Below are 14,368 nucleotides of genomic sequence, written 5' to 3' on the forward strand. Positions count from 1 at the left end.
ATGCCTAGTAGTATGTTCATGATATGTTATTGTATGGTAGTGGTAGGGGTGAAATAGTCCCCAGTTACCGGTTGAAAGATATTGAAGGGGAGGTCAGCTCTCTGTTACCGGTTGGAAGATACCCAAGGGTAGGTCAACTCTCTGTTACCGATTGAAAGATACTGAAGGGGAGGTTAACTCCCGACTACCGGTTGAAAGATACCGAAGGGAAGTCCAGCTTCCGATTATGCCAGTCAGATACCGGTTGAAAGATACCGAGGAATAGGCAGTATATGTTATGGTATGTGGTATGATGGGGGAACTCACTAAGCTTCGTGCTTACAGTCTTCAGTTTTGTTTCAGGTACCTCTTCAACGAAGGGGAAGGAGCCGGCACGGTAGCAGCGCATCATACACATATGATTTCCGCATTTTGTGATCCATGGGATTGTACTCTGACATTTGTATTATTTTGATGATATGGTTGAGACATATGACTATGGTTTTATGAATTGATATGATTCGATGATGTTTTTCAGTAAACAATTTTATAAACTACTTAATTAAAAATGAAATTTTTGGTCGTGAAAATTGGGATGTTACAGAGTGAATGATAGATGATTCTTATGGTAGATCCTTAAGGAATAAAGAAGATAATGGGGATGAGTAATTAAGATAATTGTTTGATGTTGAAACTTAATAACTTTATTGTGGGTTGAAAACCCTATGTATTCACCAGGTTTTCCAACCTGACCACTCAGTTTATTTGTATCACAGGTGTCGATACGAAGCTACATTACACTGAGAGATTAAAGGAGATGTAAATCACTAGTGTAAATGAATGTAATGTCTGTTTATGCTTTCTGTATTGATGATGACATCCCAAAGTTTTAATAGAAACAAAAATACATTTCTTCGGAAATGCTTTGATGATATATTTATCATGTTTTCTGGGAACAAATTCCGCAATATTATCTTTTAAAATGAATACTTTGATTTTCAAATAAACATAAATAAATTTTTTAAAATGACCGTGAAGTTGGGGATGTCACATATGATTTCAGATCTGAGATATTGTGGCGTGTGGTGGTCGTTTTCACCGGTTTCTCTCTAGATCGGAGATATTCCGACGATTTAGATCTAGATCTGATATTTTTTGGTGGTTTAAAGAGAAAAGTATAAGTTTATGTCGTGGTTTGACGGTTTTCATAGAGGTCTGAGAGAAAATGGAACTAAAGGCATGTTGTTGGTGGTGGTTTGACGTCATCTGCAACGACGATTCACCGAAACAAGGGTGGAGGCGAGAAATCGGAGGTTCCAGATCTGAAATTCCGACAATAGATGTAGGTGTTATTTCCGGTGATACGAGGATATGACAGGAAAGGAAAGTGACGGTGGTGGGCCGGCCATCGACGATGGTGAGGCCGCCATCGACGGTGATGGTTGTGGTGGTGTTCATCAGAGGTGGTTGAGGTAGACGAGAGGATATTATTTTGTTTTAGAAAATTTGTGAGAGAATGGGACGATATCTAAACTAATAGATCTAAACTTATGCAATGAGTTTCTAAAAAAAAATACCATTATGCCTTTTTACCATTTTATCATTTATAAAAACTTTTAAAAAATTAAAATATTGGAAAATAAGTTTAAAATTAGTGGTTCTTAGGGTTTTTAACTTTTAGGAGTTCTCATTTGATCTTTTACACACACACACACACACACACACATATATATATATATATATATATATATATATATATATATATATATATATATATATATTGGTATTTCTAGTCCAAGGATGGGTTCGGTGAAGAAGATTGGTTCCTATTGTTTGTAAATGACGATTTTTCCCTCACATATCTTGCATATGTTATGACTTAACAGATTAAAATAGATTGTGTTAGCCATAAAAACCATTATGAAAAGTTTTAAACCCATATGAATATTATATAAGACCGAAAAAATTAAGGATTAAACTTATATTTTGAAAAACCACAATAACCATTAGTAACATTACTCTTAGGTATCGTTTGGTTCGCTGGAATCCATTGGAATTAGAAGGAATTGAAATCTAATTCGACCACTTTCCATTGTTTGATTCAAGCTTTCAAAAGAAATTGGATTCCTAAATGAGTCAAATTTTCCATCCAACGAGGGAAAATAAATTTCATTAAAAAGTTAAGGAATTAAAATTCTCTTCAAGTGACAATGTTAAATGTTAACATATTTTACCTATTTTACACTTAACACTACATATGAAACCCATCTGTCGCCACCACCATCATCTACCACCCACCACCCACCACCACCGCTACACACCACCACCACCACAACCACCTCCACCGCCACCCACTATCATCACCACCAGTACCTCCGCTACTACCACCCTCCACCCACTAGCAACGTTAGCTCTATCACCACTCATCACCGCCACCTCCACCACTACACATCACCATCGTCACCACCCGCTACCACCACCCACCACCGCCACACCTACCCACCACCACCACCGTCATCATCACTCGCCACCTCCACCACCGTCCCCACCTCTACCACCACCACCCCCCCCACCACCACTCACCACCACGACCATACCATCACTGCCACCACCACCGTCATCACCTGCGCCACCACCACCACCACCACCTCCGCCACCACCCTCATCACCACCACCGTTACTACCACCATTGCTACCTCCACTACTACACCACCCACCACCTCCGCCACTACTCATCGCCGCCACCATCACTATCGCCGTCACAATTACTACCGCCACTATCGTCATCGCCTCCGCCACTACCCCACATCACCTATGTCGCCATCAACACCACTACTGCCTCCGTCAACATCACTCCAACCATCACCATCATTTATTATTTTTATAATTTATATAATATATTTTTACATATAAGTTATAAAACAAAGTAAAAATAAGCAAAAAAAAAAGGACATTTTTGTCATTTTATATTATTTCAATACAATTTTCTGTCAACATTGGAATCAAATTTCATTCCTGGCAACCAAACTGAATATGGATTTGGATTAGAATTCTTGACAAATTCTAATTCTTTAACAATTCCAATTCCTTGAAAAATTATCACAAACACCAATAAAGTATATGTAAAAATGAGGTGATATTAGGAAAAAAAAAAACGTGACACCAGCTATAAGCCTTAAGGAAAAAAAAAAGAAACAATTATATTCTAGATAATTCACAAAAATAATATTTAACGATATTTTAAGCGTATTAAAAAGAAAAGAAATTGGAGGGTCCCACGCTTCTACGTAGTTATCAACGATAAAGCGCCGGCCCACGCATTCACAATGTCGCCTCGCGGTATAATTCGGACCGGATATTCGGTTCGATCCGATACCCTCACAGTTGACCCGCGTTCATGATCTGGTTTAAACAGTTGACCTTTCATTCTCATCTGCTACTTAAGTACAACGAACAAAAAAAAAGTAATCAAAACTCGTTGAACTTCCCCCAAAACCCTCCATCATTCTGCAAAAAAATGGAAGGCGGCGTCGCAGCGGAGCAAGGAACGGTGACTTGTGCGTCATGGATAAGGCGGCCGGAGGAAGCGCATCTAGTTGCCTTAGGGAAGTCGAAGCACGGAAATTTCCCTGCCTCTTTTCAAATTTTCACTTTCGACCGTCTCACCACATCTCTCTCGTCATCTCCTTCGGTCTCTTCCCTCGCTCTCTCTCTCTCTCTCTCTCTGTATGAATTTACAGTAGACACTCCTATAGGTTGACTTGTTTGATTGAGTGCGTTTTCTTGTTTTTGTTTGGAATAACAGGCCACATTCGAGTTTGAAGACGGATGTGATCCAGTAAGCCTAGCGGTGCATCCAAGCGGTGATGATATTATCTGCTCTACTACCAAGAGCGGCTGCAGGTAGATTTACTCAACTCAAAAATGCGTAAAGTCTTTCTCTAGTAAGAATTTATTATAGTTCTCGTTCAAGAAAAAGAAAACAATTGAATGCAATGTAACTTTAATTTTATGATGTGATAGCGAATTGTGTTTAGTCAAATAGGGTAGGAAAATAGAATATGGTACTCAAGAATCTGGATTGTTCACGGCTCTGTGTAAGGTCATTTTCCTTGTTGATATTTGTCCCCTATGCATATGCCTGGGTTATGAAATTTAATACAGCATAATCCATGAGGAACTTGTATTATATACAAGTGTGTATTTTTGCACCACGTAACTTGTATTAGATCACAATTTAAATTCCCATTTGGCACTCGTATTAAATTCCAATCACATAAAATGACCGGTGACACTAATATCACCAACAAAAATTGCCTATTTGATTCTTTTCTTTTCTTCTTCTTGGGTATATTTGGTTTTGTCCTTTCTTTTTTCTCTGGTTTTGTAGTTTTCTATGTATATTCAAAATTTCTATATTATTTGTCATTAGGGTTGTTGTGGATCTTTGAGTAGTGATTGTAATAAACTTATAATTACCCAAGTTACTTACCAAACATCCTGTTAGAACGAATTGTTGAAAAATTGCAACTACTTATGAACCAGCAAGCTACTACTTTAGATACATTTATCAGATAAGAAATGCCTTTTGGGATTTGTGAAGGGGAGTTGACTTTAGAGATGTATGTATAACTTATATTGATGGCCTTTTATATTATGTGCAGGGTGTTTGAATTGCATGATCAAGAGAAAAATTTGAAGTTGTTGGCCAAAGATCTAAAACCCCTCCAAAATGTGGGCCCACAGAAGTGCCTAGCATTTAGTACGGATGGATCTAGATTTGCTGCTGGAGGTGTGGTAAGAATATTAAAAACTTTGTTATGTTATAATTTATAAATTTGGTCTTGTGTAAACTGCACAACAGGCTTATATATATTAATTGAAGGATGGGCATCTGAGAATATACGAGTGGCCAAGCATGCGTGTCATAGTAGATCAACCAAAAGCTCACCAGGGATTCAACGATATGGATTTCAGGTGTGTAGATTTTTTTAACTTTCATCATCATAATTCATAATTATATGTAAAAGGAGTGTAAAACTAAAATTAATATACTATAATTTTAATTTGGCTTTCTGATTGTTGTACTCTCAGCCTAGACTCAGAGTTCTTAGCTTCAACATCCACTGATGGGTCCGCTCGGATTTGGAATGCGAATGATGGTGTTCCAGTCAACTCTTTGACTCGAACTTCAGTAAGATCTAATTAATATTACAAAAAATGTGGTACTGTTAGTTTCTTTGTCATAATTATGTCTTGTTTTTTTATTCATTGCAGGATGAGAAAATTGAACTATGTCGATTTTCTAAGGATGGAACAAAACCGTTTTTGTTTTGCACTGTCCAAAAAGGTATTTTTTTCTATTCCTTTGTATAAAAGGATATTTTGATCCCATTTTTTTTTTTTTTTGCTAATATGGATGCTATATTATACATGCAGGAAATAAATCAATCACAGTTGTCTGGGATATTTCTACATGGGACAAAATTGGGTTCAAAAGGCTTCTTAGAAAGCCTGCTTGTGTAATGTCCATCAGCTTGGATGGCAAATATTTAGCTCAGTAAGTGTTATGCCTTTTTTTGTCAATTATTTTTAATGAATTAAAGATGATTACGAAAACTCTGCTGTTAAAATAGTGATATGTTTTTGTAAGCATTTAAATATCTGAAGGTTTAGATTAGGTTGTTTCTGATTGTAAGTTAACTCCAATAATGTTACATTACAGGGGAAGTAAAGATGGTGATGTATGTGTAGTATCAGTGAAGAAGATGGAAGTTTGTCACTGGAGTAAGAGGCTTCACTTGGGCTATCCTGTCTCCTCCCTGGATTTCTGTCCCAGTGAAAGGTATGTGCTGTTTGATTTGCAGAATATTTTTCAAGGAATGGAATCTACCATTGGAATTGGAATAAAGGGAAATTGGAATCTGTCTAGTGTTTGGTTGGCAAAAAATGGAATGAAATTTAATAAAACAAAACTGAATAACTTTTAAATTTTCGCTTATATTTAAAATTTTATAGTTTTATTTATGTTAATGTTAATATACACAATGAGGGTATTTTTGTCTTTTAATAGAAAAGTACTAAGAATGGAATTGAATTCCTTCTGCAGGGTTGTTCTTTCGACCTCTAATGAATGGGGAGCTATGGTGACCAAGTTAAACGTTCCTGCAGATTGGAAAGGTCTCTCTCTCTCTCTCTCTCTCTCTCGCTCACACACACACATACACACACACACACACACACACCTGTAATGAATTGGCTGTGTTTTGGGTTGGTTATAACTAACAGTAATCTTTGAATTGTGGTGGTGCAGAATGGCAACTATATATCTTGCTTATAGGACTTTTTTTGGCATCTGCGGTGTTGTTCTACATATTCTTTGAGAATTCTGATTTATTTTGGAATTTCCCAATGGCGAAAGACCAACCTGCACGACCTAAACTTGGTTCTTACGTAGGAGACCATCAATCTGATGATAAAAACATGTGGGGCCCCGTGGACATGTAAACATACGTCACTTGCTCTCTCTCATAAATGATATGTAGAGATCACGGAGCTAATTTTCAACCATATGTTGACAACTAAAAATTTGGTTCTTCTTACCTGCAATTTGTAATAGAGATGGCACCCTACGATTATTTATGTTCGTCTTGTTTGTAATATTAATTCTTTTTTCCTCTAAATTTGTTTCGGATCCTTTTACCATCGAGTTGATTTAAGATATATCTAAACCTAATGATAACTATTCCACTAATGATGTCTAAGAATGGAGGCTAAAGGCTCCATGGTCTACCGGTATTTGCAGTTATTGGAAATGTGTCATAAAACCAGCAGATTGAAGATTCAAGTCTTCTTTGGAGGAAGGTCTAAATTTAGAGTAGATTAGGCGGTGTTAGAGTTTGTTGAAAAGCTTTTAGTATTTATTTAAAACCAACAGCTCGTAATTCGTAGCTTTTAGAAACTTTTGACTTTTGATATTATGTAACTTTATACATTTAAAAAACGTACAACTATTTTTGTCGAACACTTATAAATAAAAAATACAAGTATCAGCTATCAAAAATATACTAACATAAAATTTCAAATTATTACATTTTATACCTTATAAGTTATAAGGCTCCAATGTTTTGCGAGTTGGGTCGATGCCCGAGTGGTTAATAGGGACGGACTGTAAATTTGTTGACAATAGTTCAAATCCAGCTTGGCCCAAAAATTGGCCAATCTATTCCATTTGAAAAAAAATCATGTGCAAAAATATAAAATGAAGCATTTCTCACACAATGTCATTTCCTTAATATTTCGATTCTACTAGACTGTTTTTATTCCATCAAGGAGAATTTGTTTTTGTTATTCAGAAAAATGGAATGATATAAATCAATTTTGTTTGTATACTCTTCAATGATACTAACCTTTTGGAAATATTTCAAAGTTTCAATTAATCTTTTTTTTTTCAAACAAAAAAACATAAATCTTATTTTTAGTCTATGTTGTGATTTTTTTTTTTTTTTTTTTTTTTTTTTTTTTTTTGAATAAAAGCCCATTTTCTTTTTCAATATTAACTCTGACTATTGGGTAGATTTTATTTTGGTTTTACTTCCTAACGTTACAAAATTGACTAAATTGCCTTTATTTTTTTACTTTACTTTTTATTTTAATTATTATTTACGGTTGAGAAACCTACAAAGTTGGGTTCTATTTTATTTTTATTTTTTTGGATTCGGTCCAAAGAACTTCAACTTGCGTCGAAAAAATGGGTATGTTTTTTTTTTAGATTTGTTCAGTATCAAACTTAAAATGATGATATATCCTTTTAATTTATTTGTTTTAGTTTTTTAAATATTCAAACTTAAGAAGAGTCCAATAATCCAATTTCACCCAACCCCACCCTCTCTCTCTCTCACACGCAACACATGTCCCATTTCTCTTCACTCCTCTCTAGTTCATGAGGCCTCTCTGCCCTTCTTTCTTCCTTGTCCTTTTCCTTAAAAAAACTTCAATTTTATCATGAAGGAGAACATTGAATCAAATTGAATTGATACAAAGTGCTAGATACAACCGATTGGGATTTTTATTTATTTATTTATTTATTTTACCTAACCCGAAAATAAAGAGAATGGAAAATTATATTTTGGAGACTAGACAATTATATTTAGTGTAGGGGTTGAGATAAGTTTTAGTGTTTTACCTTTTGGTTGAGACTTAGGTTAAATATGAGGAGATGTAATATTTATAGAACATGTATTTATTTTTTATGTTTTGATCATAGGAGATTTACTGATTTAGTGAATGAGGAAACGAAGTCTATGATCAGACTATTTCAAACGTAATGACATTGCAAAGATTGGTATTGGTTTTCGAGTTGACATCCAGTTGAAACTTTACCTACGAATACATGTCCCTATAATATTTTAATGATATTTAAATTACAATTTATCTACTATAACCTATTTCTATGCGATATGAATACTATAAGTATATTTGTACATAACCTACTCACTCTAGTTAAATAATGTGATTGTGTGTGACAACCATGGTTGTCAAAATCGCGATCCTGATCGTAGGATCGTACGATCCTACGATCCTAGGTATGAAAAACGATCCGGATCGTAAAAGGATCGTATTTGGGGTAGGATCGCAGATAGGATCGTAAAATCGTAGGTAGGATCGTATGATCGAGATCCGATCCGATCCTACCTTCCCTTGATTTTTTTTTTTTTTTTTTTTTTGCAAATGAATTTTTTTACCACTTTATGTCTTTTGCCTTTTACCAATTTACCATTTATCATTATTGTGGCTTATGACTGATATTTTGAAGTTTTTATAACTTTTGAACGAAAACTTAAATGTTTGAAATATTTTTCATGATTAAAAATTATAAATTAAAATTATATTTTATTTTGTGGGATCTTAGGATCCCGATCTTGCAAACCCAAAAACGATCTTAAGTAGGATCCCGATCTTGACAACCTTGGTGACAACTCCTCACCAAAAACTATATTTTATTGCTTTTACATAAAATATCGACTCTACTGACATTTCATTTATAAATATGTTTCATAATGTAACAAAAATATAATTAATTATTAATCATCGAAGTATTAAAAAACAAAAAATATGTAATGTAAACAAAATTACATAATGGTTCCTATGGTTTACAAAAAGTTATAGATTTGGCCCCTAACTTTTGTCATTGATAAAGATTGTCCATATGGTTTTAATATGTTGCATGGTTGGTCCTTATGGCTTTACTTTGTTAAATATTTGATCTAAAATTACTATTTTATCATTGTAGGATTTTTTTTAACATTTAATTTGTTTTTAAATTATTAATACTATATAAAGATGGTCCCACCATACCACTAACCATAGTTGAACTCCATTTCTTCTTTTTCTTTTCTCCTTAAAACCTGGATCTGAAAGTTAAGAAGTCATTATAGACCTTAAATTTCACCATGCCCTTACAACCGAGTCCTTTACACAAATAATCCGGTCAATGAAGCTTCTATGGCGTGCACACACACACACACACACTTAGTGTGTGTATGTTAGTCATTCTAAAAATTATATATACACGCTAAACCTCTGAAGAAAATCAAAAGCCCTAAAAATCAAGTGTCATCCTCCGTTTCTGCTTGTTGAATTTTGTGGTGCGAAGAAAATTGTAACATCTTCATCATGGGGATAAAACTTTCGACCTTTTAGTAAATTAAAAATCAAATTTAGAAATATAAATAATTAAATAATCAAATAATCAAACCAATAAAAAAATATCAAGTCAATCTGAATGAGATATGTGTATATTAACTTTAACTTTAACTTTAATATCAAAACTTCGGAGAACTGTAACTCACTGAATATTTAACAAAAAATAATGAAATTACAACATATACTCAAATACAAACTCTAAATTACATGCCGAAAAAGATTTCATGTCGATTTGACTTCAAATGAATAAAATATGCATATTTTTAAAATTTTACAGATTATAATGTATTTATACTTTTAAAATTTGGTTCCAATACCCGAAACTAGCCGGACTTAACTGGTAAAAAACCATACCGAATTTGCACTATCAAAGGAGAATCGATAACCATATATATTCTTGTAAATTGATGTTAGTCCACATACGGTTCCCAACCCATTATGATCTGATCCGAAGGTCTAAACGTTCACCCCTATTACACAAGAATATCCTTTAAATCCGCGGTCCGATTTAAGAGCATCCAAACGTCATTTCATCGTATAGTGGATAACATATTTCAGATATTGTATCCACTGAATACCACATTTCAAATTTTTCATAAATATAGGAGACCACAAAAACTAAGGTCATAAATATAAAAGACCACAAAAACTAAGGGGTCGGATCAAAAGAGAAAATAACCAATCTTGGATTCCATTAATAAATTTGTGAAGAAAAAAAAAACTTGGTATTTTTTATAATTTTGAAAAATCATCTGATATTTTTGTGATTTATCACTATTTAGTATGTAGATTTATAGGTCGGGATAATATTTAAATGAAAAAGTTTAAAATTTCTTAATTTTATACATATATTTTTCTTATGAATTTGAAATATTTTGGAGGAAAAATCCTCAAGGAAGAAAGGCCGTGTGAGGAAAAACTGATTGTTACATGGTACTGACGAACTTACTGAATCGGATGCCATAAAGACGCAGAAACGTATGACCCAGAACCGCTCTGTAGTTGGTCCCACACCCCCCAATACCCCTCAATCCTCCTCCTAAATTGACTTGTGGAGTCAGAAAACAGACGCTATCCAGATGGCCGCCGTCGCCGTCGCCGCCGCCACCACCACCGCTGCTAATCCCAAACTCTCCCTGCTACGTCCTCACTTCTGCCCTCCAAGACACGCTTTCTATCCTACCACACCTTATCTCAATATGCACGGAATTCGGAATGCTTCTACTTTTATTCAAAAGCAACGACGTCTTCTTCTTCTTCCACCGCGTGCTTTTACCCTCGATGTACCAGGTCCATTGCTTCAGGATGCCGGAGCAACCATTCTTGTCGTTGGCGGCGCGTATGGACTTGTCGCTGGTTTTGATTATCTCACACAGCGCCAAATCATCGAACAGGTTTCTCTCAATCTCCACATGCATGATATTGATATAAATGTGTCTATATATAAACACACATACACAGAATACCTTCTAGTCTTGTACGATTGTATCCTCCGTAGGTCACCGGAATCCAGACAGACACTGTTTCCTGCAACTGTAGATCTTCACATGGATTATATCGCCTGGTATCGTTTTCGTGTTTGGGTTCTGTCTTTTAACTCTTTTTCCCTTGTTTATTCACCAAATCTAATTCAATCTTTTATATTATCAACTTCAAGTTTTATAATCAATCTTAAGCATAATTCAAATTATTGGTTCAATTAGTAAAATGAATGACATTCTAATCCAAATTATGAAATATATCCACCGATTAATTTTGGTAGTACTGTTTATGTATATCGTACTCTGGACACTACTTTCACCTTTTCAGAACCTGTTTTAATGGCACCTTACTTTTTGCTCATTGACAATTATTTGGGTCTTTTCATTTCACTTCAAATACCACTAATGTTATAACAATTCGTCACTGATAATAAAAGTTTCTCACACTGTGTTACCAATAACTTTTCAATCATGATTTTAAGTAAAAATTTAAGCTGATACAAGGGTAAAAGTGGAATTAATTGTAATAACTGCATGCATTGAAAGATCAATGTTTTGGAACCTTAGGAGTATTAAATACAAATCTTTTAAAGTCAATTGTGGTTAGCAAGTTTTTAAGTCTATTGACAACCTTAGTTATTCTTATGTGTGGTTAACAACAGCAAGTTAAATGTATAGCTTTTAAAACCATAACTTTTGGTAGGTGTCATATGGTTCCGTACAAAGTGATTATTCATAAGCAATAAACATCCGAGTGAATATGTGGGGATGGGGCTAGGGTTAGATAGGCACGGACCTTGTAATATAAAAATGATTAAATTAACTTAATTAACTTGATTTGTTTGATATGATGAAATTGAATCCACAAAGGAATGGAATGAACAGCGTAATAGAAAGGGTCATTACATTCCATTATTATTATTATGTTTGATTGGTTGGTTTGAAGCCTTGAAGGAGTATAGTGATTAAATTAACTTAATTAACTTGATTTGTTAAATTAACTTAATTAACTTGATTAAATTAACTTAATTAACTTGATTTGTTATTCAAAATGTTGTTTGTTATGCCTAAGTAGACACATGAATGAGATTAATTGATAAATAAAAAATAAAAGAATGTTTTATGAAAAAGAAACTTCAATCTCTTGTATGTTCCTTTCAGAACCTAAGCAGAAAGCTGGTTCATATATTATCTGGATTGCTTTATATGGGTTGCTGGCCAATCTTCAGGTATTTTATAAATTTCCCAAAAAAAAACAATTTTTTTTTTTTTTTGTTCTACAAAATGGAGTTCAACCAATTGACATTAAATCCTAGATTAGTACTTCTACAGATGCTCGGTATTTTGCCATTATAGCGCCCTTATTGAACTGCACTAGGCTTCTTGTTCATGGTCTTTCACTCGTCCCCAATGAAGACCTCATAAAATCAGTCACCCGTGAAGGAAAACCAGAGTAAGATCTCATTCATAATACGATCTGTTGTCCTCAATTAATGTTTTCTTTTCATAAATTTGGCCCAAAATTTAAAACGATTTGATGGCAGGGAATTGCTTAGGGGACCACTATATTATGTTTTGATGTTGATTCTATCTTCTCTTCTCTTCTGGCGTGACTCACCAATCGGTGTGGTTTCACTATCCATGATGTGTGGTGGCGATGGTATATTCTCTCACCCTCGTGTGTGTTCACTTCTTGACATGATAAAACAAATCAGATTGTTGTGTGTTTGACATGACTTTTATAGCCTGAAAATTATGTGCAACAAACATTGACTTAGGCTTCTTTCTGACATAATATCCTATAGGCATTGCAGATATCATGGGGAGAAGATTTGGGTTGCATAAAATTCCGTACAACAAACAGAAGAGTTGGGCGGGTAGCATCTCTATGTTTCTGGTCGGTTTTTTAGTCTCGGTTGGGTACGTGACACCTCTTTTTTATTGTGATGTTTTATGGGTTAGATCAGGGTAATTGACTAATTTACCCTTGTATACAGGATGTTATACTATTTTTCAAAGTTGGGGTACTTTGAGCTAGACTGGCTAAAGACAATGGAACGAGTTGCAATGGTTGCGATTGTGGCAACATTGGTGGAGTCGCTCCCGACAAAAGGAGGTCTGGATGATAACATATCTGTTCCTTTGGTAAGCATGCTAACAGCTTATTTGAGTTTTGGGTTTTAAGTTTTATTATAAGTGTTATTATTATTATTTTTAATTTGAATGTAAATGTTTCCTTTTTGTTGTGTGATAAATGTTGAATAATAAACGCTGGAATAAGTCTGTTGTAATCTTTTTTACCGATGTAGTAAATGTAATAAATTCAAATTCAAAGGAAACATGTGTTTTCTTTGGTTGTTGTTTTTTTATTTGCTTTAAATTAATTAAACCAAAAATTACGGTTTTAGGTTGGCTTTCTGTCTTTTCACATCCCTATTAATAAAAGGATTTAGCAATCATAATTAAACTCTAATTTGTTTGATCAAAATTTAGTCAAATTAAGGTGGCTAACTAAACAAACTTTACGTTGTCTCGACTGAAATCCTCGTAAGACAGTCTCGTGTAGTTTGTCCATATATACTTGCTGATCTTTGTAGATACCAAGAGCCAAGATGCCTGACTGGCTACTGTCGCGTTTGTTGTCAAGAGCTCGTGTTCAAATTAAAATAAAGAAAAATTAAGAAACTTAGCTGTCACAAAAACAGATGATGCTAATAATTACTAATTACGAATGAAATCGGTTCTAAACCAGACCAAATCGAAAAACCCAAAACCAAATTTTATCATTTTGGGAGACTGAGTTGTTGCTTGGAATGGTTTTGTAACGGAGAAGGAAACAAATTTTAAAGAAATAGCCCTCTTTAAGGCTTCGTAACTCGGCCATTTATCAAAAAAAAAAAAAAAAAAAAAAAAAAAGAAGAAGGGGAAGTGGTGCACTATTTTCAGAAATGGTCCTTATATTTTGTGTTTCATGCAATTACATGATTGGTCCCTGTCTAATAGGAAATTTACAGAAACGGTCTATATGTTTTCTTAGAGGTACATAAATGGTCCCTGCTTAATAGTGAGGTTATAGAATGTGTCTCTATGTTTCACAAGATTACAGAATGGTCTATGTGTTTCACAAAATTATAGAAATGCTCCCCGCTTAGTTGAAGCATTGCACAATTTGTCCATGTGTTTTATAAATTAAACAAAAATGG

At 34.3% G+C, this 14,368-nt stretch overlaps 2 protein-coding genes across 3 annotated transcripts; both read left to right on the forward strand.

Annotated features, from left to right (window-relative positions):
* The first annotated feature begins 3,416 nt into the window (after window positions 1-3,416).
* PHF1 (phosphate transporter traffic facilitator1) lies at window positions 3,417-6,662 on the forward strand. Its single transcript, XM_079080243.1, has 10 exons — window positions 3,417-3,670; window positions 3,785-3,882; window positions 4,644-4,776; window positions 4,865-4,956; window positions 5,074-5,173; window positions 5,257-5,329; window positions 5,419-5,539; window positions 5,705-5,824; window positions 6,089-6,159; window positions 6,293-6,662. The coding sequence occupies exons 1-10, from the start codon at window positions 3,497-3,499 to the stop codon at window positions 6,484-6,486; spliced, it is 1,176 nt and encodes a 391-aa protein (XP_078936369.1). The 5' UTR covers window positions 3,417-3,496; the 3' UTR covers window positions 6,487-6,662.
* Window positions 6,663-10,571: 3,909 nt separating this feature from the next.
* On the forward strand, window positions 10,572-13,572 carry VTE5 (phytol kinase 1 VTE5). 2 transcript variants are annotated; one of them, XM_079080245.1, is made up of 6 exons: window positions 10,572-11,078; window positions 12,327-12,394; window positions 12,487-12,618; window positions 12,710-12,825; window positions 12,980-13,085; window positions 13,163-13,572. In XM_079080245.1, the coding sequence occupies exons 1-6, from the start codon at window positions 10,764-10,766 to the stop codon at window positions 13,347-13,349; spliced, it is 924 nt and encodes a 307-aa protein (XP_078936371.1). In that variant the 5' UTR covers window positions 10,572-10,763; the 3' UTR covers window positions 13,350-13,572. The 2 variants fall into 2 exon arrangements, with proteins under 2 accessions (XP_078936371.1, XP_078936370.1); XM_079080244.1 differs by having other exon boundaries at window positions 10,576-11,078; window positions 12,971-13,085.
* The last annotated feature ends 796 nt before the right edge of the window (window positions 13,573-14,368 follow it).

Source organism: Lactuca virosa, chromosome 2 (genome assembly GCF_052849685.1).
Source record: "Lactuca virosa cultivar CGN04683 chromosome 2, Lactuca_virosa_CGN04683_v6, whole genome shotgun sequence".
NCBI lineage: Eukaryota > Viridiplantae > Streptophyta > Magnoliopsida > Asterales > Asteraceae > Lactuca > Lactuca virosa.

What these genes read in the sequence shown, in the direction of transcription:
- PHF1 (XM_079080243.1), top strand. Translation starts at nt 3,497, where the DNA reads ATGGAAGGCGGCGTCGCAGCGGAGCAAGGAACGGTGACTTGTGCGTCA. An exon ending in CTCTCTCGTCATCTCCTTCG is followed by an intron (nt 3,671 to 3,784) that starts GTCTCTTCCCTC and finishes TTGGAATAACAG; the next exon opens with GCCACATTCGAGTTTGAAGA. An exon ending in ACTACCAAGAGCGGCTGCAG is followed by an intron (nt 3,883 to 4,643) that starts GTAGATTTACTC and finishes TATTATGTGCAG; the next exon opens with GGTGTTTGAATTGCATGATC.
- VTE5 (XM_079080244.1), top strand. Translation starts at nt 10,764, where the DNA reads ATGGCCGCCGTCGCCGTCGCCGCCGCCACCACCACCGCTGCTAATCCC. An exon ending in GGTTGCTGGCCAATCTTCAG is followed by an intron (nt 12,395 to 12,486) that starts GTATTTTATAAA and finishes ATCCTAGATTAG; the next exon opens with TACTTCTACAGATGCTCGGT. An exon ending in GGTTTTTTAGTCTCGGTTGG is followed by an intron (nt 13,086 to 13,162) that starts GTACGTGACACC and finishes CCTTGTATACAG; the next exon opens with GATGTTATACTATTTTTCAA.